The sequence below is a fragment of the Martes martes genome, assembly GCF_963455335.1.
Source record: "Martes martes genome assembly, contig: scaffold_224, whole genome shotgun sequence".
NCBI classification, from domain to species: domain Eukaryota; kingdom Metazoa; phylum Chordata; class Mammalia; order Carnivora; family Mustelidae; genus Martes; species Martes martes.
The window spans coordinates 44,969-67,075 of NW_027666619.1; the positions used below are offsets into that span (position 1 = coordinate 44,969).

A 22,107-nucleotide genomic window follows, 5' to 3' on the forward strand; every position below is an offset into this window, starting at 1 on the left:
TAAAGGGCTCCTTTCTCTATTACTCTGCAGGCATCACAACCCCCAGAATGTTCCTCAGCGTGTATCACATTTTCTTTGGAGCACATGGAGGCTTAAAAGTCTTAGGCCTTGATCCTCTTCCACTGGGACCAAAAAACAAAAAACAACAAACAAACAAACAAAAAAACCATGTTCTGGTAGGAAAAGAGTAGAAGGAAAGAGAAGGGTGGAACTGGAGTTTTCGAAAGGGACATAGGGCCAGGCTACTGGGCAGTGGGGCTGTCAATCTATTTGTTAGTCAGCGATGCTGAACCCCAGACCGCTTATCTCTTCAGCCCCAGCCTACAGCCTGGTAGGAAATGGTGAAGAATGAGAGAGGGAGATTAGGAAGGAAAACCAGCCTCGTGGGGGGCTGACATTTAGACATCGAGACAAGACGTGTGAGGGAGTTGGAAGGGTACACGGGTACAACTCTCCCTACTTCCCAGGCACACGCTTTATATTACAGTTTGGGGACAGAGGTTACCCAGTGGAGGAGGCTGGAGGGAGAACTGCCGTCCAAGTAAAACTCCCCTCTTTGAGTCTGCTCCAGCCCTGGGGACTATTATCACAATTTGCCTGATGAGGAATCCGAAGCACAGAGATGTTCAGTAACTTCCCTAAGATCACATGGCTAAGTCGCATAGCCTCAGTTTCCTTATCTGCGAAGCAGCCTTAATAATAGGAATAACAATAATAACAACAGCCACAGAACTGTGGTTTACGACAATGCCTGTCACATATTACTTGCTATCATTACAATTACTTGCCCCCAGGAAGACTCCTTCCATCCTACCCTCCATATCCCCGGCAGAATGGCAGCAACTAACATTTAGAGAGTGCTTCCTGTGGGCCATCTTAGTGCATACTAACGCAGAAAATCCTCACAGTATTTAACATCATCACCACTCCCATTTTGGCCACCACCAGCCATCCTCCAGTGTCAACCCCGCTCCGGGGCCCTGTCCCCAGCCCGCCCCGCGCTACGTCATCACAGCTCGCCGCGCGGGAAGCCGCCGGGAGGAGAGGAGACTCCCCTTCCTAATTCCCTCGCTTGCTTGCTTGCTCTCTTGAGTCCTCGTGCGGCACAACTGGCGCGGGTCCGGAGGACTCCTAAGGTGACTGGACAAGGACGGACGGACAGCGGCCACGGCAGCCGCGACGACCGCGGCAGTGGTTGGGGGAGGGGCAAGCTTGAGCCTGAACACAGCCTCAAACCGCCGGCGCGCCCTTTACGCACGCGCGCCACGGCCAGCGTAGCGCGCGGCCGCGCTGACGTGCTGACTTGGCGTTTGTGAGCTCGCGGGAGGTATGGCGTGCGCAAGGGGCGCGGCCCTGTGCCGCGACACGCAGTGTGGGCGGGATCGGGGCGGGCAGTAGAGAGACCGGCCCAATGGAAAAGAGGGCCTCCAGCGCCCGCCGTCCCGCAGGTCGCCGGAAATTTGGCGGCGTGAGCCGGGGGCGGAGTTTGAGAAAAGGGGTGCGCCCCGTGAGTGGCGCTAAGGGGATTGGTCGGCGTAGACTGCGGGGGTGGGAAAGGGGAGGGGACTGGCGGGAGGCAGCCCGAAACTGGCTGAAGGGGTTTGGTGGAGCTTGAGGGTAGGGTTTGAGCAGGGGGTGGGATCTGGTGGAAGGAAAGGGGCAGTCCCTCGAGGAGCCGGGCCCGTTGAAACGTTAGGGGCGGGATCTGGCCAAGTGGAAGGTGCGGGTCCGGCCCGATAAGGGGTGGAGTTAAGTGGATCGTTAAGGGTGGAGTCGGGGCCGGAGCTGGGTCTGGGTCTGGCTGAGTGAAAGGGTGGGTGATTATCCTGGGAGATTAGCTGGAAGGGGCAGATTTGTGAGGGGGTGGGGTCTTGGCGAGGCTTGGAGGAATGAAAGAGTCTGGGAATGGGACTTGGGGGAGCGGAAAGGGCGGTGATCAGCTAGAGGGGGCCGGCCCTAGGACGGACTGAGCCCGGGGATTTATTGCTCCGTGAAAGGACAAGACTTTTCGAGGGGAAAGAATAGTGTTAAGGGGGCGGAGCCTAATGGGATGGGAGGGACCAGGTGGACTGGACACCCCAGTGAAAGGAGAGGCCTTGAAAGGGGCGGTGTTTAGAAGGCGGTGGGGAGTAGGATATCAGAAAGGATGGAGACCCTGTAGGGGGTGGGGCCTGGGTAGGGTCTGGGGTGTGGGGTCCTCAGGGCACTCCAGCCTGTTCGTAGTCATCTCCACCCCACCCCCCAGAACCGTGTCAGGGGTGAAGTCTCCCCGACCATGACCTCCACCGGCCAGGATACCACCACAACCAGGCAGCGAAGGAGTAGGCATAACCCCCATTCGCCCCCCCACGACTCCAGCGTCACGTCGGTGAGGCCCCAGACCTGCCCTGATCCGGGGAGGGGGGGCGGGGAGGAGCAGTGAGCCATGCACTGGAATCTGACCCTTCTCTCTGTTTGGCAGAAGCGAGGTGTTAAGAAGGGTGCCTTACTCCACTCCAGTCCTAGTCTGGCAGAGGTAAAGAAGAAAGGCAGAATGAAGAAACTCACCCAAGCCACAGAGCAAGACCTAATCGTGGACCTGCAAGGGCTGGTGAGAGTGGCCTGGCCTCAATGGATTTAGCCTCCTGTGACAATGAAAACCCTGAAGTTTTCTCTCCTGGACAGTGGGGTGTGTTCCTTCTGACTCGGGCCCTAAACGGATCGGTGTCTCCCTTTTTTTTTTCCCTGCAGGATCTGAACCTTGAGGCCAAGACACTGTCTGGCACGGGCTTGGTGTTCGATGAGCAGCTAAATGAATTCCACTGCCTCTGGGATGACAGGTGAGGCTGCCTTCTCCAGGCTGTCCCCTGACCACACAAATAAACCCATTTAAAGCCCGTTAGCAAGAATGAAGCCATTCCTCTGCTAGCCTAGAGACTGGAAGCAGATGATTTCGAGAGGTGAGGTTTAGGCTTGAAAAGATTCTTTTCATTTGGCCAACCCTTACTGAATATGCACTGTGTTCTGGAAGTTGCTGATACAGACGGGTCGGGCCAGACAGACAGAGTCCCTTCTTAAGGAGCCAATAAGTTGACTAGGAGAGCAAATCATCAAACAGCCAGCAGCAGTGGGAGGTGTTTAATGAAGGGTGACCTCAGACCAGGGGATTCAAGAGTGTTTGATAGAGGACCCTAGACTAGCATCCGGGGTTCACAGAAGGCTTCCTTGAAGAAAGGACATTCATGCAGACGTGGGAGAATTATACCTCCCATTTGCTCACACATGTTGTAATCCATCAGCAAATCCTTTTGGCTCCATTTTGGAAACGTATTCAGTACCTGACCTCTCCTCACTGCCTCCACTCCAACCACCATCACTCACCTAGTCTTACCGAGGCCTTTCCCTGGCCCCCCTGCCTCCACCCTCTTCCCTCTGTCTGTCCTCCACATGGCAGCCAAAAAAATAATAATAGGTTCAAGATGATGTTCTCTTCTTTTTCTTAAATTAGCTTCCAACTGAAATATAGTTGACATAGAGCATTCCATTAGTTATGGTTGTGTTTTCTTTCTCAAAATCCTTCAAGGGCACACCATTGCCCTCAAGGTAAAGTCCACATTCCTCATTCTGGCCTCTAAGGGTCCACGTGATCCGGTGCCACAGCACCTTGGTGACCTCATCAGCCAGTCACTTGCTTCGCATCATTTCACCCACCCTGGTCCCCTTGCCATTCTTCCACCAGGCCAGGTGCTCAGCCAGCTCGGGTCTTTACCGTGGCCGTTCCGCTTACTCGTTTCCACCTTCTCCCCTTGCAGTTAACATTCACATCTCAAGGAGACTTTCTCAGAGAGGGCTCTGGCCACTCCCCTTCCCCCACACCTGCTCTCTGAGACATTCCTAGTCCGTGTCATCATTTGTTTCTGACCACACTTGCATGTGTCTGTCCCCCATCCCAATAGAAGGCTGGTGATGGCAAAAGACTTCATCATTGAGTACATGTCTACCATCTCCCAAGGAGCTAGGGCCACCACAGTAGACAAACAGAACCCTTGCCTTCACGGACACTGCATTTTAGAAGGGGAAGACAGCCAGTGAGCGAAAAAGGGAATGACAGTGCATTAGAAAGAGAGGTGCTGTGGAGAGATACCGACGCAGGAGGGAGAGTGGCGGAAAATGTGGTGGAGGGGAGTTCAGTTTTAAATAGGATGGTCAGGGAAGGCCTCACAGATCTTTGAACAGGGATTGGAAGGTGAGGGAGTGAGCCATGGAGACATCTGGGAGAAGAGTGTTCTAGGCAGGGCGAGGAGCCAGCTGAAAAGTACTCAGTTGGATGGAGGAACAGGGAGAGACCAGTGCAGGAGAAGCCAGGGGAGTGAGGGGAGAGCACTGGGAGGCAGCATCTGAGAGGCATCAGGGCCGGTGGTTCCAGGCCTTCAGAGCATATGGAGGATTTGGCCTTTACCTCTGCTGGCGATGGGAGCCACAAGGAGGTTCTAAGTAGAGGAGGGATGTGATCCAATTTGGGTTTTAGACAATGCCTGGCTGCTGCGTGGAGGAAGGGGCCATTGGAGGAGTGAGGGCAGAAGCAGGGAGGCCAGTGGGGAGCTGAGGGCAGGATCGCAGGCAGGAGGTCCTGGTGGCAGCAGTGGGGGTGATAAGGAGAGGGGCAGGCTCTCGATGTATTGTTGCAAGAACAGAGCCAAACAGGCACCATGGTTGACCCCAAAGTGTCTGACATGACCAACTGTTAAAGGTGGATGGGGAAGATGTGTAGGAGCAGAGGGGCCGCTCACCCGTGTCCCTCTGTGTGTCTGTGTGTGTGTGTGTGGCTGGATGTCTTGTCAATCCAGCTTCCCTGAAGGCCCTGAGCGGCTCCATGCCATCAAGGAACAGCTGATCCAGGAGGGCCTTCTGGACCGCTGCGTGTCCTTCCAGGTGAGTCCCCCAGCCGACACCCTGGGTGGGTGGTGGGCAGGAGCTGCTGGAGCCTGGGTGTGGCGTGCCTGAGCCCTTTATTCCTTGTGTCTCTCCAGGCTCGTTTTGCTGAAAAGGAGGAGCTGATGTTGGTTCACAGGTGAAGGCTTCACAAGCCTTGTAGAGATGGGGAGGAGGCTGCCCTGAGCTAACCAGGGCAGGCCGGATTCTTTGGGAAGGGATGTCATGGGCCTTGTGGCCTTGGGCAAGTTGCTAAGCCTCTGAATCTCAGGGTCCTCACCTATCACATGGGAGCTAGCAAACAGAAGTTCCTCAGGAGGGTTCGAGATGTGTTGGGTGCTTAGAATGGTGCCTGCCATGTCATCAGCCCGTGAGAGGCTACTGTTATGATAGTCTAGTGTGTAAACAGAGGGTGGGTGTGTGGACAGAGTGCTCGGAGGTCCCCCAGTGGGGCTTCAGGAATGCAGAGTGAGGGCCCCAGGGTGATGTGATTCAAGGAAAGCTAGCTTGGCAGAGGGGCGATCTGAGCTGAGAAAGAGCAAGTCAGGCGAAGAGGAGAGCTGAGGGGAAGTACAGACAGCTACAGCAGTGTGGCCAGCGGCCTGGGGGTAGGATTTATTGTGGTGACAGCACGGGACAGAGGATATTACTGGAAATGAGGCTGGCTAGGGAAGAAGCAGGGAACATGTTCTGTATCTCAACTGTTCCCGCCGACCAGATTGACAGTTGAGGGGGTCTGATTTGACCAGGGCTCAGAGAGGGAAGAGACCGTGCCCTGACGAGGGCCCAGGAAGGAGGCAGACCCTTGAATCTCCTCTCCTGTGTCCCCAGCCTAGAATACATCGATCTGATGGAGACGACCCAGTACATGAATGAGGGAGAGCTACACATCCTAGCAGACACCTATGACTCAGTTTACCTGCATCCGGTATGGATAAGAACTGTGAGAGCAGAAGGGTGGTGGCAATCCTGGGGTTTCCCATACCTACAGGCACCACATCCTGGGGAGGAGTAATGGAGTGGACAGGGCTGCTCTCTCCCTTACTCCCTCTCTGTCCCCCACTGTCTCTTCAGAACTCATATACCTGTGCCTGTCTGGCCTCAGGCTCTGTCCTCAGGCTGGTGGATGCGGTCGTGGGGAACGAGATCCGGAATGGCATGGCCATCATCAGGTAGGACCTACTAGCATTTGCTTTTTTTTGTATTTAAAAAAATTCCTCCCTTCAAATGTAAAATGTATTGGTATGGGTGGTATGTTCCCAGGGTCAAGAGTCAAAAGGTAAAAAAGGGAGCACCAAAAAAGTCTCCCACCCCTTCCCCCAGAGCCCTGCTTCCTGTCCTGGAGGTAGTCATTGTAACCAATGACTCATGTGTGCTCCCAGAAACCTTCTGTGCCTATTCGTGGAGTAAATGCCCTATTTCATCGATGCTAAGATCCACATCGGGTCATCTTGAAATCCAGATTCATCCTACAAACAGTGGTGTCTTAGAATCATTTAGCAGCGTTCTCTGATTTGTTGTTGACACCTGAAATCACTGTACCTCTTAGCATTGTTGGCATCCCGGAACCAGTGAATTGCGGAAGATTCAGCCTTCCCCACCCCTTTTTTTTTAGCCACAAGTGGTAGTAGCAGTGAACACGTGCATTTTTCATGTCTACATCTTGTTAAGCTTTTCTCAAAGGTATATGCTTATACCTTAGACCTGCGTGAAATGCCACAGTGCGAATGCACGGGAAGTTAGCCAGCCCCCCTAGCACTAGGCATTTCGGTCTCCCCCGCCCCAAGTCACTGGCCATTTCTAAAACCTATCACAGTAAATACCATTATCCATTTAGAAACATTGTCATTTCACCCTTTTTGTTACATGGGCTGTGGGCTGAGTCTTCAGGAACAGGACGAGTGTGAGGCTATATGTGTTGATAATTTTTACTTTATTTATTTATTTGTTTTTTTAAATTTCAATTCCAATTTAGTTAGCCTACGGCATTCTGTTAGTTTCACGTATATCACATAGTGACAAAAACGTAGAGCACTTAACGAATTTGCATGTCGCCCTTCTGCAGGGGCCATGCTAATCTCTGTTTTGTTCCAATCTTAGTGTATGTGCTGCCAAAGTGAGCACTATCCATTGATAACTTCCATGAACATTACCAAATTTCCTTTGGGTAGAGAACAGTAGACCAGGGGTGGAGGTCTGAGGGCCCCATTACTCAGTTCCTGGCCGATTGGCAGACATCGGCACTGGGGACGTTGGTGTTCTAGAATTGGAGAGCAGGGGAGAGTCTGCCTCTGTAGAGGTGGACCTCCCCCCTCCAATCTGTGGCCTCCCGTATCCTGCCCAGGCCTCCCGGACACCATGCTCAGCATAGTCTTATGGATGGATATTGCATGTTCAACCATGTGGCCGTGGCTGCCCGCTACGCTCAAAAGAAGCACGCCGTTCAGAGGTCAGCAGCAAGCCGCAGGGCGGGTGTGATGGGGGTGGCGCAGGGTAGGGTGTCCTGGCCTGGGCCCTTCCCCCACAGGGTGCACCTTGACGCTCTTCTATAGTACCCACCCCCCCCGACCCCATCCTCCTCACAGGGTCCTTATCGTGGACTGGGACGTGCACCATGGTCAAGGAACACAGTTTACCTTTGACCAGGACCCCAGGTATGCTCCAAGTGCCTCCTTTGATGCTAGACTCCCAGCCACCCCCCGCCCTTATGGGCCCAACCAGAAGGGGCCCGGGAAGGAAGGAAAGGCATTCAGATTCATTGGGCCCACCTCAGACCCGGGTTCTGTGCTGTTCCCTGCATGTCTGCATTGTCACTTAATTTCACTCCGAGACAGGGTCTCTGGGGTTCCCCATTTTACAGATGGGGGAACCAAGGCTTACAGCTCACAAGGTCACACAGAGAAGTGGGAGAGATGAGATAGGAGCCCCCAGGTACTTGGAGATCTTGTTCACCTGTTGACCTTGGAGCTGGAGTGAACTTCAAATGACTATTTTTCTGATTAGGACAATTGCAAAGTGTTTGTTTAAACAAAATTGGACAATACAGAAATGTCTAAAGCAGTGAGTCTCCTGTAATTCCTGTCACCTCCAAATAACTAATTGATAGTTTAGATTATATTCTGACAGAATCTGAATATTCAGTGTTATCACTAACACACTGCCTAATGAGACAATCCTCTCTATGTTCTTTGTAAGCTTGCTTTTTCCATTTAACAGCACTTCGTGGACACCTCTCCACGTCAGTGCCTCTAAAAAACCACCAGTGTCCCACTGTATGGCTGTACCTCTGGTCGTTTAGCCCTGGGACACTGATGGCGTTTTCTAGTTTTTGCTAGAACAGACAGGTCTACGGGGAAAATATATAATTTTATATATTTTATAATCTGTAGTTTAAAAATATGTAACTTTGCACTTCTGCGGGTATATGTAGAGGATGGCTTTCCAATAGTGGATTGCTGGGTCGGGGGGTCAACGTGCTTTATTATTTTTTTCAATTTAAATTCAGTTGGCCAACATATAGTACATCATTAGTTTTTGATATAATGTTCAATGAGTCATTAGTGGCATATACCAGACTTCCTCCAGAAAAGTGGTACCAGCTTCCCCTTCCTGCAGGAAGTAATTGAGCAAGTCCTTGTCAGTAGGGACACTACTAGGTAGTTGTTTGATCCAGCCTTCTGTCAAACCAACTGCGTAGAATCCCCTTGTTCCCCGTGGATTCTGAGTTTCCATGGTCCATTATTTCATCTGGGTTGGCTGTTCTCTAGACACGGCTTTGTTATTTTCTAGCATTCAATGTTGCTGACAGATGTCTGCTTTGTATTCCTTTCTGAGTAATCTGTTTCCTTCTTCAAAGGTTTTAGTCTCTTCTTTCCATCCCTGGTGTTCTGAACTCTCACCCTGGCCCCTTCGTTCCGCTTAGCGGTGGTTAGACGTTTTACCTCTGAAGACTCGGGCCCTTCTTAAGTCCCTGGACACATTCTTCTTTGATGCTTTCTTCCACTGTATTCTACTGTACATATTCTGCCTGGTCTCTTGTGTTGTATTCTCTCGTGTTTTCTTCTCCCTTTTGCTCTGTGTCCTGGGGGATTTCCTCAGCTATACCTTGAAGACCTTCCATTGAATTATGTATTTAGACATTCTTTTCATCTCCAAAAGCACTTTCTCCCTGTCTGTTTCTACGCCCCCTCATTCCTCAGCTTGTTTTTAGAGAGGAGTCATTAGAAGTGCTTCAAGTTTTCCTTGGTGTGGGATGCCTGGGTGGTTCAGTCGTTAAGCGTCTGCCTTCGGCTCAGGTCATGATCCCAGAGTCCTGGGATGGAGCCTCACATCTGGCTTCCTGCTCAGCAGGGAGCCTGCTTCTCTCTCTCCCTCTGCTGGCCACTCTGCCTACTTGTGCTCCCTCTCTCTCTCTCTCTCTGTCAGATAAATAAATAATAATAATAGTAATAAATCTTGATGTTTTCTTTGGTTTGCCTCAGCTGTCTAGCAGTTCTTGCTTGGCATTCATACCAAATATTTCACCGTTGCAGGTGGCTATCTTGGGCCAGCTCTGCTGGGGCGCACAGGAGTCTGTTTCCTGAAAGATGTTTCCCTGGGGTGGGGGCAGGAATGTCCACTGACAGGTCTCAACCTGTCATGTTGAGATGACATGCATTAGGTGGGGTCCTGTCAAATGCCAGTTAAAAGGCAGGGGATCTCTTCTTGAGATGGTATCTCTTTTTTTTTTTTTTTTTTTTACCCTCTAACCTCACCAAACATTGGTCAGTTTTACCTATCTTCTTCAAATCTAGCTTTTGGCCTTTTTGGCCATCTCCACTGTTCTAGTGTTTATTTTTTAAAAAAAGATTTGTTTATTTATTTTGGGGCAAGAAGAGAGAGAGTGAGCGGGGTGGGGGGGTTGCTGAGAGAAACTGAAGCCCACTTTGTGCTGAGCGCGGAGCCTGACGCCAGGCTCGATTCCATGACCCTGCGATTATGACCTGAGCCCAAATCAGGAGTTAGATGCTCAAATGACGGCAGTGCCCCTCGTGTTTATTTTTTTATACTTCATTTTTTTTGTTTTGTTTTGTTTTTCTCTTTATTAATCTCTCTCTCCTGTGTTATTTTGTCCATTTCTGGCTTCTTGAATGCTTCAACATTTATCAACTCAAGTGGCCAGTCTAGTTTCATTTGGAACTCCCATCACTGCCATCCTTCTATAATATTTTGAAATTAATCCCAGATTACTGTATCATTTTTTTCTGTAAATATTCTTGAACATCTCTCTAAAACATAGAGGAAACATTTTAAATTTAAAAAAAGCATAACCAGGGGCGCCTGGGTGGCCCAGTGGGTTAAAGCCTCTGCCTTCGGCTCAGGTCATGATCCCAGGGTCCTGGGATCGAGCCCCACATCAGGCTCTCTGTTCCGCGGGGAGCCTGTTTCCTTCTCTCTCTCTCTGCCTGCCTCTCTGCCTACTTGTGATCTCTGTCTGTCAAGTAAATAAATAAAATCTTTAAAAAAATTAAAAAATTAAAATTAAAATTAAAAAAGCATAACCATAGTATCGTCTCTAAGCAAATTAACAAGAATTCCCTAATGTCATGAATCATTCTTTTTCTTTTAATAAATGCATTGGAAGCTATCACTGTGTTCTTTGGTGGATATGTTATTGACGATATGCACGGATATGAAGAATTATGAATATATATATATATTCTTTCTTATGAATAAGAATGTATAATTGGGGGAAAAAAAACATTTATCCATGCCCTTCAATCTCCTAGCTCTCCATCCCTGGGGCTCTTAACTCCATCAGCAGGGTCCTGGGTGGAGACATTGATCAGGCCTTTAAATACTACTACAAAGATGATAGAAACAGGTAAACCAAGGCTAAGTGGTAAAAAGAAACAAGGAAATCTAGTGAATGGGTCATTCAGTGAATTGGCCATTCAGAATCAATTTTGTGTGCATTGACCTGGATCTGCCCTTGATTTCTCAGAAGGGAAACCTCAGCTCATCTTGGGGACCCTCCCTCACCTGCTAAGCATGAGAGAGGGTCCCATGGGGCCCCTGGAGCCTCAAAGACTATTTCCCAGAGATTTGTTGAAGTTTCTAATTGCCTGACATCCTTCCTTTCATTCTCCATCTTTCTGGGATGATACATGTTTAAACTTCCTCTTACTGTCTTTTGACTGGGATTGTGGGAGGGCAAGGAGGTGAACCTGTACTATCAGCGCACCATTCTTCCCCTGGAAATCAGTGGAACTTATTTTAAAACTTCGTGCTGGGGCACCTGGGCAGCTCAGTTAATTAAGCATCAAACTCTTGATTTCAGTTCATGTCATGACCTCAGAATCATGAGATAGAGCCCCGTGTCAGGCTCCTCAGGCTCTGGGCTGGGCTTGGAGCCTGCTTGGGACTCTCTCTCTCCCTCTTCCTCTGCCCTTCTCTTTCCCTCTCTCTCTAAAATAAAAATAAATAAATCTTTCAAACAAACAAAAATACCTCCTACCTTTGCTTTATAAACTTAGTTTCCTTCGGTGTTTGTTCTTCCACTGGTTCTGGTGACTCTCATGGGGTAGGCCTTCTTCAAATATTTTCTTTATTCCTTTCTTCCCCTGATGGTCATCTTTCTGTTCTACTGTGCGTTTCTCTTCCTCCACTGGTAAGTTAACTTACTAAAGAAAAAAAAAAAGTTTGGAACCGATATTTATCAGCATCAAAAGTAAACCCATCATCTCTCACCTACAAGACCAGAGCTTTCACATGGGTTCCAAGATGCTTTTCTTTGATTTTAAGAATCTTTCTATATCACTTGCATCAGATTTCACAACCACATTTTCAGCATTTATTCAAATGTCACTAAGTTGGTCTGGATTTATTGCTTACCACTATTTCTTGCATTTTCCTAAAAAAAAAAAAAAGATAAAACTGCTGCCTTGTAATTCTTTCTGGAACAAGATGGGGAGTGGATGAACAGATGGATGAATGGATGGTTGAGAGATTATTCATTTTGATTGCCCCCATCAACTATATTTGTTTATTTGTGAGAGAGACTGAGAGAGAGCGCATGCATGCACATTCACAAGCAGGGGTAGCAGCAGGCAGAGGGAGAAGCAGGCTCCCCTCCTGAGCAAGGAGCCCAATGTGGGACTCCATCCCAGGGATGGAGTCATAACCCAATGGGATCGTAACCTGATGGGATCATAACCTGAACCCTAGGCAGATGCTTAAGCGACTGAGCCACCCAGGCATCCCCCTGTTGGACCTTCTTTCAGAACATGGACCTTCATGTCTTTTCAGCGTCTGTTCCATCTATCTGTCCTCACTGCTCTGAGTATTCAGTTTCTCACCTACAAAATACAAGTAGTAGGGGTGCCTTGTAAGGTATTGGAGGGAAGGAACTGGCCCCCACTTCAGCTCAGCTACACACACAGAACCACGTTCCAGGTCCCCTTACCCCCCACCTTTGAGTCTCCCCACATCCTTCAGGGGAAGCACTAAGTTCTCCAGCCTGGTCTGCTGCTCTTTTCCACCTTAGCCAGATCCTGCCAGCTAAGAGCTGTGTGCCCCCTGGTGGGCCTCCAACATCACAAGATTCATTCTGCCACCATCACCTTGGTCGTGGAGGCATGGGGGCAGGCTGGTATGATTTTGAGTCCCCTGCAGGGCCAGGAACCCTCGGGGACTGGGATAGACAGACCCCCAGCTGTCAGGGTCTCAGAGCTGGCATGGAGGAGGGCAGGAGTGTTCTCCAAGGGAGGCATGCCAGTGAGAGAGCGGGTGAATGAGTGAGGGAAGTAATGGATAAATGGGAGAATTTGTGAATGGGCAGGTGCAGACGTTGGTGACTAAACAGAAGAATGAATGGATGCAGGAGATAAAGGGTTAATGGGGAGATTAATGAGAGAATGAACGGAGTGGTTGAGTAAACTGGGAGCTGTGGAGTGGTTGAGTAAACTGGGAGCTGTGGCTTGGGGCGTCTGGGATCACTGACTCTTCAACCCACCCCCCACCTCTTTTTTTCTCCTTTCTCCCTCCAGCGTCCTCTATTTTTCCATCCACCGCTATGAGCAGGGTCGGTTCTGGCCCCACCTGAAGGCCTCTAACTGGTCCACCGTAGGTTTTGGCCGAGGCCAGGGATATACCATCAATGTGCCTTGGAACCAGGTCAGTGTCGGCCTCTCCTTTGCCCCGGAAGTTAGGCCCACCCCTGCCCTTCAGCCAGAGGGCAGAACATCCCCATCGTGCCTCTCTGTCCGCAGGTGGGGATGCGAGATGCCGACTACATTGCTGCTTTCCTGCACCTCCTTCTGCCAGTCGCCCTTGAGGTCCTGGGGGTCTGGGGTGTGTTGGGACAGGAGCGATGTTGAGGGTTGGGCCGTGAGGGCAAGTGGCCTCATGTAGTCCCTTTCCCCCTCAGTTCCAGCCCCAGCTGGTCCTGGTGGCCGCTGGATTTGATGCCCTCCAAGGGGACCCCAAGGTAAGGCAGGCTCCCTGGGGTGGTACATGGGCAGAAGGGGGTTTGTACGGAGCCAGGCTGATCCTCCACGTCCGCCCCCTCCCAGGGTGAGATGGCCGCCACTCCGGCAGGGTTTGCTCAGCTAACCCACCTGCTCATGGGTCTGGCAGGAGGCAAGCTGATCCTGTCTCTGGAGGTGAGTGACTCAGGTTGTGTCTCAGCCCGTGGATCCAGGAGGACGTTAGAACAAAGCTCTCAGGTCAGGCAGGAGTTCCTGTCCCAGCATTTCTACTCACTAGCTGGACAACCTCCTCCAAGTCACTGAACTTCCTCGTGCCCCTGCTTCCCTTGGGTGAAACAGTTGCCACAATCATGGCGATGGCCTTGTAGCACTGCTCAGTGACCAAAACGGAAGTCCCCCTTCAAATTCCTCATTGCTTGATATGTAGTCAGCACCATTAGTAGTAGTATTACTGTTCTTCCCTGGTAATGCCTGGTTCTCCCCTGACCACCCCCTCACACTCCTTTCCCAGGGTGGCTACAACCTCCGTTCCCTGGCTGAGGGCGTCAGCGCCTCCCTCCACACCCTTCTGGGAGACCCTTGCCCCATACTGGAGTCTCCTGGTGCCCCCTGCCCAAGGTGAGCCCTGGTGGAGGAGGAGAGAAGTGGGACCCCCGCTGCCCTGCGTGGATTGGTCACATTTCCCCTGCCCTGCCCTCTAGTGCCCAGACGTCCCTGTCCTGTGCTCTGGAAGCCCTGGAGCCCTTCTGGGAGGTCCTTGTAAGATCAGGTAGGAGGCAGGGAGGGGGCCAGGTGGGGAGTCAAGCATGGAATGAGCCCTTGGGAGACTCTTCCAGACCCTCCTCAGACTTTCCTGGGCCCCCCTTGGTGGGGAAGGTCAGGCCCTCTCTCTCACACTAGACCCTGGTTTCACGCCTCCTGCCCCTTTCACGTTGGGGTAAACGGAGTTCTGGAGTATTCCAGGGATCCAGGGTGGGGGAACAGGGTAAAAGTGGCCTCCCCTTACAGCTGAGACCCTGGAGGAGGACTTTCTGGAGGAAGAGAACGTGGAGAAGGAAGAAGAGGGACCGTGGCAGCCCCCGGCGCTCGCAATCCCGACGTGGCCCGTGCTACAGGCTCGCACAGGGCTGGTCTATGACCAGCGGATGATGGGTCACTACAACTTGTGGGACAAGTATGCAGTCAGAGGGCCATCGGCTAAGTGGACAGGGAGATCCCTCCCCCTTCCTCAAGCACTAAGCCCTGCCTCTGGTTCCTGCCCCCTCCTTCCCCAGCCACCACCCAGAGATGCCTCAGCGAGTCTTTCGGATCATGCGCCGTTTGGAAGAACTGGGCCTTGCGGGGCGCTGCCTTACGTTGCCCACACGTCCCGCCACAGACGCAGAACTGCTCACCTGCCACAGGTCAGACACCCCTCCAACTCTTGTGCTTGGGGTGGGATGGGGCCTCAGGGCACACCTGCCACCACCCCTCGGGGGAGGGACTGGAAGCACCTGACCCCTGTGCCCCACCTGTACCTCCAGTGCTGAGTACATAGGTCGACTGCGGGCCACAGCGAAGATGAAAACCCGGGAGCTGCACCGCGAGGGCTCCAACTTCGACTCCATTTACATCTGCCCGGGCACCTTTGCCTGTGCGCAGCTGGCCACTGGCGCCGCCTGCCGCCTGGTGGAGGCCGTGCTGGCCGGAGAGGTACCTCCCCCGTGGGGGTGGGGCGACGCTCTGGGGAAGTTGGGGGGCGGAGAGGGGGGCTCTGGGAGGGCAGGGCTGGGCCTGAGGGGCCTGGGGAGGAGGACCCCTGCTCCCGGGAGGCCTTGCTTACTGGCCAGTGCAGTGGGGGGATGGGGGCTGGGGGGCCCCTAGCAGCGGGGGGGGGGGGGCAGTGGCAGGGACGGAAGGAGAGAATAAAGGGGAGAGAAAGCCGTGAGGGCAGGTGGTCTAGTCTTTGCTTCCTGCTCCTCCCCCAGGTTTTGAATGGCGCTGCTGTGGTGCGGCCCCCAGGACACCATGCTGAGCGGGATGCAGCGTGTGGTTTTTGCTTTTTCAACTCTGTGGCTGTGGCTGCTCGTCATGCCCAAGCCATCAGTGGGCATGCGCTGCGGTGAGAGCTCCCTGGGCCACCCCCTCCACCACTACCAGCCCAGTGCTTACTCAGCAGGCCCCTTGGGGCAGCCCCCCCAGGACTTACCCAGAAACACCGAAGAGTACAGTTGCCCAGCACTTCCCCAGAAGAGGACCCAGGATCTAGCCCTGCAGTGCTTACCCAGATAGCACCCCCAGATTGTGGCACCAGGCAGTTATAAATCAACATCCGGGGTCCCCCTGCTCCTTCACTTCTGGCCTCCGATGGCTGTTGTGACAGAATTCAGGGTCCAGGACCTCAGTGCTTCCTTCAGAAGACCCAGTATCTGGCTCCCCACATTTACCCATGGGGGGACAGGGGGTCTGGCTCCGAGCACTTGCTTGGGCCCACAGTGAAGACCTCAAGACCCCGGCTCTGGCTTTCACCCTTCCTCTGATAGGCCCCACCAACCTGTCACCCACTGCTGTCCCCAGGGACCCAGAGTTTTGCCACCAGCAGTAAATGCCCCCGCAGACAGTCCCCAGGGCTCCAGGCCCTGCCCTCCTCCAGGGTAGGCCAGTGTCCCAGGTCACTGAGGAGCCATTCCCTCCCCCAGGATCCTCATAGTGGACTGGGACGTCCATCACGGTAATGGCACTCAGCACATATTTGAGGAAGACCCGAGGTGAGGAGCTGGGGCAGGGGGGCGGGGTGTGGTCCGGGAAGGGGGGGCAGCCAGCCTCAGGGGTGCTGGGGGCCACTAACTGGCCACGGTCCCCCTTCCTGGCAGCGTACTGTACATCTCCCTGCACCGCTATGATCATGGCACCTTCTTTCCCATGGGGGATGAGGGTGCCAGCTGCCAGACGGGCCGGGCTGCGGGCACTGGCTTCACTGTCAACGTAGCGTGGAATGGGCCCCGTGTGGGCGACGCCGACTACCTGGCTGCTTGGCATCGTCTGGTGCTCCCTATTGCCTACGAGGTACAGTACAGGCTGTACGTGGCAGTGACTGCGTGGGTGACCGCGGGCCCGCACATGTCCCATGGGTGGCTGTGGTGATGGCTGTGGGGGGTTTGTGATTCAGCGATGGCCTTGGCCCATTCCCGCCTCTGCAGAGTGGCTCTCCGTGGCTGCCCTCTCTGTGCACTACCGTCAGGGACTTCCGGGCACAGGGGAGGCGGCCCCGCATGCCTGCTGGCTCTGTGGAATGGCGAGTGCCAGGTGGGGAGGAGTTGGAGTACGTGTGTGAGGCCACACACATGGCTCTTGGCCGCTGCCGTTTCTCTCTCTGACGGCTGGGACACCGTCTGTCACTACACATTGCTCTCTCAGCAACAGCTGGTGTGTGGCTTTGTGCGTGTGGGAGGGTGTGCGTGACAGGCCTCTCTCTGGCCGTCTGCTGTGGCTGTGTGTGTGTGTCTGTGTCGGGTAGTGACCCGTCTGTCCTTGCCTGACTGCGTGGGGGCCTGTAGGTGACTGCCTTGACTGCACTGTATGTGTGTGTGTGTGTGTGTGTGTGTGGAGAGAGAGAGAGAGAAAGAGAGAGAGAGATTGTTGTGACTTGGGTAATGGCACGTGTAGGATTGTGTCTTTGCAGGGGTTGCTGTGGCTTACTGTCCCCTCTGTGAGATACTATTTTGTGTGCGTGTGATTAGCATGAGGTCAGTTCAGTCTGTATGCTGCTATCTGATTGTATATGGATATGTGACCATTTTCTGTGTGGCACTTGCATTGTCACCTTCTACGATGGAAGTGTGCACACACCTCCCTTTGGCACTGTTTATATAAATGCACATATGTCCCATGTCACCAGCTCCTGACATCTAAGTCTCTACGTTGCCCGTCTCTGCCTCATGTACCTATCTGTCCATTTCTAGAAATGTCTCCATGTCTCTGTGTCACATCTCTAAGTCTCTGTTTGGTGTGTTTGTGTCTCTGTTGATCTGTCTCGGTGTCTCTGTGTCTCTGTAACCCTGAGTCTATCCTGTCTCCATGTCCTCCCCTTGCTGTCTTCATGGCTCTAGTCTTGTGTCCCCCGGCCTGCAGGTGTCCAGCTCTCTGACTTGCGTCTGTGTGCATCTGGGGTGCCTTCATGTGCTGGCTGCCCAGGCCTCCGCACTCACGCCCATGTGTCTCTTCTCTCCCTGCCTCAGTTTAACCCGGAACTGGTGCTGGTCTCAGCTGGCTTTGACGCCGCACGGGGCGACCCACTGGGGGGCTGCCAGGTGTCGCCCGAGGGCTATGCCCACCTCACCCACCTGCTGATGGGCCTTGCCAACGGCCGCATCATCTTAATCCTTGAGGTAACCTGCTCAGTTCTTCTTCCTATGGTGGGGGGGTGGTTTGGAAGGCTTGAAGTCCTGCCCTCTCGGCTGGCTGGCGGAGACGCTCGGGGCAATTTCCTAAACTCAGCTTTGAGTGTCCCCACCTGGGATTGTTGGCACATACCGGGCATTTATCCTAACACCGGCTTAACAGCTTTCCCTGAGTGCTGAGTACATGCCATTTGCTCTTCCCAGCACGTCGTGTGTGTTATGAATTCACTTACTTGACAAAGCAGCCTGCTAAGGTAGAGGCTGCCGGCCTTGGCATTCTCCTCTCTCAAGAGCAGGGAAACTGTAGAGCACGGCAAGCTGTCGTGACTTGCCCAAGGTCACACACTCAGTAATGGCAGAGCCGGGGCTTGAGCCCAAGCAGCCCGACTCTGGCGTCTAAGTTTTTTCCACTACCTGAGCCACCTCTAGCAAGCTCCCCAGACAAAGCAAACTCGTGGACCTCTTGGAAGTCACTCAGTGCCCCTGCCCCCCCCATGCCTCAGTTTCCTCATCTGTAAGAGGGGACTGGCTACGCATGGAGCAGTGCCTGGCATGTGGTAGGCACTGTCTCAGTAGTTTCTTATCGTCGTGAGTCATCACACACGGCTCGAACCCTCTCGGCCACCTTACGTGCTGCTGTTTTCACCCCTGAGCAGATAAGGCCAGTTGCCAGCAGAGAGTAATTGGCTGCTCTCAGATCCCACGGTGGTCCCGGGGCTGCTTGTGGGAGGCCAGGGCGGTGGTGGAGAACATGAACTCTTCCATCCCACAGCCCGGCTCCCAAGCCCAGCACTGCCTCCCATCAGCTGTTAGGGCCTCAGGCGTGTGATCTAACCACTCAGAGCCTCAGTTTCTTTATCTGTAGAGAGAGCAGAGACTGGGGTTCCTTAAAAGCGTGAGACAAGGAGGTCCTCGTGCAGATAGAGCACATGTGGTTGTGAAGATGAAGAGAGTCAACACCCGTGAAACGCTCACAACAGGGTCTGGCGCACAGCAAGGGCTCCACGCATGTCCGCTGTTACTCACGTCACCCTCAGTGTTAACTGTAATTGTGGTAGTTATTCCCTTGCACCTGACCTCCTAATTTCTCTCCCTCAACAGCCACCCCACATGGTGGGTGCTGCCCATCTGACAGGTGGCACTTCTCACTTGTCCTCATCCGCCAGACTTGCAGGGCCACGAAGAGGGATTGGGAGGCAAAACAACTTGCCTCCCAAATTCCATGAGAACCCCCCCATCATACCTTTTCCTCCCCTTTTTCTTAACAAAGGGTGGCTATAACCTGACATCCATCTCGGAGTCCATGGCTGCCTGCACCCGTTCCCTCCTTGGGGACCCGCCACCACTGTTAAACCTGTCACGGCCCCCACTCTCAGGGGCCCTGGCCTCCATCACTGAGACCATCCACATCCATCGCAGATACTGGCGCAGCTTGCGGGTCATGAGTGAGCAGGCGTGGGCAATGGGGGGTTACTGGGGGGCTTGGGAGAAGGCAGGGATCAGAGGCAGGATGGGGGAGAACACCCACACTCAAGGATCTCCCTCCCATGGTTCCAGAGGTTGAAGACAAGGAGGGACCCTCCAGTTCTAAGTCTATCACCAAGAAGGTGACCCAGCCAGCCAACCGTGGGTCAGGTGTGGGGATGACCGCACCAGATGGGAACATTCCGGATGCAGACGCAGGGAAGCCTACCTCAGCATCACCCGTGGCAGCATCCACTCCAGACCAAGCTAAGTCAGAGACCACTGTAGTGGAGTTCAGCCGGGACCAAATCTCGGAGGCTCCCACCGGGGAAGACACCGCGGACCAGACCCCCTCAGAGGCAGCCACAGGAGAGGCTGCGGTGGACCAGACTCCTTCAGAGGCAGCCACGGAAGGAGCCACACAGGACCAGACCCCCTCAGAGGAAGCTGTGGGGGGAGCTGAGATGATCCAAACCCCTCCAGCCTTATGTACTGACAACCAGACTCCTCCAGCCTTGCCTGCGCAAGGAGCGACAACCCAAATACCCCCCAGTAAGCTGACGGAGAATCTCAGGAACTTGGACCTAAACAGCGAGGCTCAGGTAAGACCCACCACACCCAGGTAGGGGGGAAGAAGGGGCAAGAACCTGGCCTCTCAGATGCATCTCTTACCCCTGTGCATCCAGGAGGCAGCAGACTCTCAGATCCCGGAAGACGAGAGGCTGCTAGGAGAGGCAGCAGGAGGTCAGGACAGGGATGCTTCCGGGCTGACTCAGAGCTTTGAGGAGCATGCTGACGCTGACCAGGTGAGCTCAGGGCTCAGGGAGAAGACCGTGGCGTCCTCCTCTTGCCCGTACATGCCTCCAGGTAGGAGCATGTGGTGTAGAGACACATAACAGGGAGATGGAGTTCCTAGCTGACTCAGTGTCACCCACTTCAGGTCATGCTTTATGCCGTGACACCGCTGCCCTGGTGTCCCCATTTGGTGGCAGTACGTCCTGTCCCTGAATCGGGCCTGGACGTGACCCAGCCTTGTCGGGACTGTGGAACCCTCCAGGAGAACTGGGTGTGTCTGTCTTGCTATCAGGTAGGCAGCAGCAGAAGGGGGTGGGGCGGAGGTCAGCCCAGAAGCTGACTGCTGGCAGCTGCTGACCCCCCAACACTCCGTCCCCAACCTCAGGTCTACTGTGGCCGTTACGTCGGTGCCCATATGCTCCAACACCATGAAGTCTCAGGACACCCGCTGGTCCTCAGCTACGTCGACCTATCTACCTGGTGTTACAACTGTGAGGCCTATGTCCACCACCAGGTGGGTCCTGGGTGGCCCCGAGAATGCACACATACACGCCCTCACACACGCACCTTCGGGCCGGGGTAAGGGGCGATCGGAGATTACAGGAGAAGGGTTGTGGAGGCCTGGTGTGGGAGAGCCCCCTGGCTGAGGTACAGGGGTCCTCACTCTCTCTAAGTCACCCCTTCTCGCCTCCTCAGGCTCTCCTGGATGTGAAGAACGCTGCTCACCAGAACAAGTTTGGGGAGCACATACCTCACTCACTCTAAATGTCAGAATGTGCTCCCCTTCTCCGTCTTCTGAGGACCTGGATGAAGGGCAGCGTCACTCCATCCCATCGGGAAGACACTTTTCACCTCCCCAAGGGTGCCAATTTCAGCATAAATACTTTGTAAGAGGACTGTGATGATCAGTTGTAAATCTCCCTCTGCCCACTGCCTGTTTGAGGGACTCCATCTACTCTGCCCTGGAAGGAAAGGGGGGGCAGTTCAGTGGTCCCAAGAGGGGGCTGATATCACGAAGCTGATACTTTGGAGGGAGGGGAATCAACTGACAATATATGGCAGAGTTCCATTTGTAATAAAGGAACAAGCTGTTATAAAACCTGGAGAGAGCCTTTTGATCTTTTTTGTTTTTTTAAGATTTTATTTATTTATTTGACAGACAGAGATCACAAGTAGCAGAGAGGCAGGCAGAGAGAGAGGGAGAAGCAGGCTCCCTGCTGAACAGAGAGCCGGATGCAGGGCTTAATCCCAGGACCCTGGGATCATGACCCCAGCCGAAGGCAGAGGCTTTAACCCACTGAGCCACCCAGGCGCCCCGAGAGCCTTTTGATCTTAAGTGGGTGAAGAAACCCACACCCCTGACCAACCCCTGGTCTGATGAGTAATGAAGGAACGAGGGCATGGGTCTCTATCAGGTCAACCCCTGCCCATCCAGTGTCCAGAAAACTGACTGGCAGTCAGGCAGGCAGCTCGACTGGCTCGACTGTAGATTAAATGGTGGAATTCTGGAACAAATGAGTGCCTGCCTTAGAAATAGCCTCATAGCCAGTCCCGGCTATACCCTGGGCCGAGAAGGCAAGACAGCTATCAGGAAGTAGCTCCCCCCACCCCAGGCCTCAGTCTCCCTGTCTGTCTTTTTGTCCTGATTTGGGTGTGCATGGTCTAGGTTTCACATACTTAGATTTGGTTGGTCATGGGGAACCTCCTGGGGGAAGGAGTGCCTATCATTGACCAGGGGTGAGGAACTGGAGGAGAGTTTGGGCATTTTATTTCTCTCATATACTAAGAATTTCTTTGGCAACTCAGAACAGTTCAGGCTGAGGTCTCTTAGACTTTTTTTCATGGTCACCTTATGAACCCAAATACCCACCAGAGCGCTGCCCCAGTCAAGAAGGGGAAGGGGCTGTGGCTACCTCCGTCATGACTCTTTTGAGCATTCTGGATGCCACCCCCCCACCCCAAACGTAGCCTTCCATCTCATTGGTCAGACCTGTATCACATGGCTGCCATAGCTGCAAGGGAGTCTGGGAAATGTTTGCACTAGACACCCATCCACCTCAAATCAGGTTCCTACGGCCCTGACACCATAA

The 22,107-nt window shown here is 53.3% G+C and overlaps 1 protein-coding gene across 5 annotated transcripts; it reads left to right on the plus strand.

Annotated features, from left to right (window-relative positions):
• Positions 1–911: 911 nt before the first annotated feature.
• On the plus strand, positions 912–21,121 carry HDAC6 (histone deacetylase 6). Of its 5 annotated transcripts, none has more exons than XM_080831436.1 (29): positions 912–1,136; positions 2,246–2,368; positions 2,462–2,590; positions 2,731–2,819; positions 4,827–4,911; positions 5,010–5,050; positions 5,743–5,839; positions 5,986–6,083; positions 7,256–7,360; positions 7,497–7,565; positions 12,939–13,065; positions 13,161–13,226; positions 13,319–13,378; positions 13,464–13,553; positions 13,891–13,997; positions 14,081–14,148; positions 14,388–14,553; positions 14,654–14,782; positions 14,903–15,071; positions 15,347–15,480; positions 16,058–16,126; positions 16,232–16,424; positions 17,597–17,746; positions 19,029–19,203; positions 19,316–19,824; positions 19,909–20,028; positions 20,163–20,309; positions 20,403–20,531; positions 20,714–21,121. In XM_080831436.1, exons 2-29 carry the CDS (start codon positions 2,276–2,278, stop codon positions 20,780–20,782), a joined length of 3,483 nt encoding a protein of 1,160 aa, XP_080687562.1. In that variant the 5' UTR covers positions 912–1,136; positions 2,246–2,275; the 3' UTR covers positions 20,783–21,121. The 5 variants fall into 5 exon arrangements, with proteins under 5 accessions (XP_080687562.1, XP_080687560.1, XP_080687561.1 ...); XM_080831434.1 differs by having other exon boundaries at positions 1,040–1,136; positions 2,465–2,590; XM_080831433.1 differs by lacking the exon at positions 912–1,136 and adding an exon at positions 1,746–1,813.
• Positions 21,122–22,107: the final 986 nt, after the last annotated feature.

What these genes read in the sequence shown, in the direction of transcription:
- HDAC6 (XM_080831437.1), top strand. Translation starts at nt 2,276, where the DNA reads ATGACCTCCACCGGCCAGGATACCACCACAACCAGGCAGCGAAGGAGT. An exon ending in GCATCATCTTAATCCTTGAG is followed by an intron (nt 17,747 to 19,028) that starts GTAACCTGCTCA and finishes TTCTTAACAAAG; the next exon opens with GGTGGCTATAACCTGACATC. An exon ending in CTATGTCCACCACCAGGTGG is followed by an intron (nt 20,536 to 20,713) that starts GTCCTGGGTGGC and finishes TCGCCTCCTCAG; the next exon opens with GCTCTCCTGGATGTGAAGAA.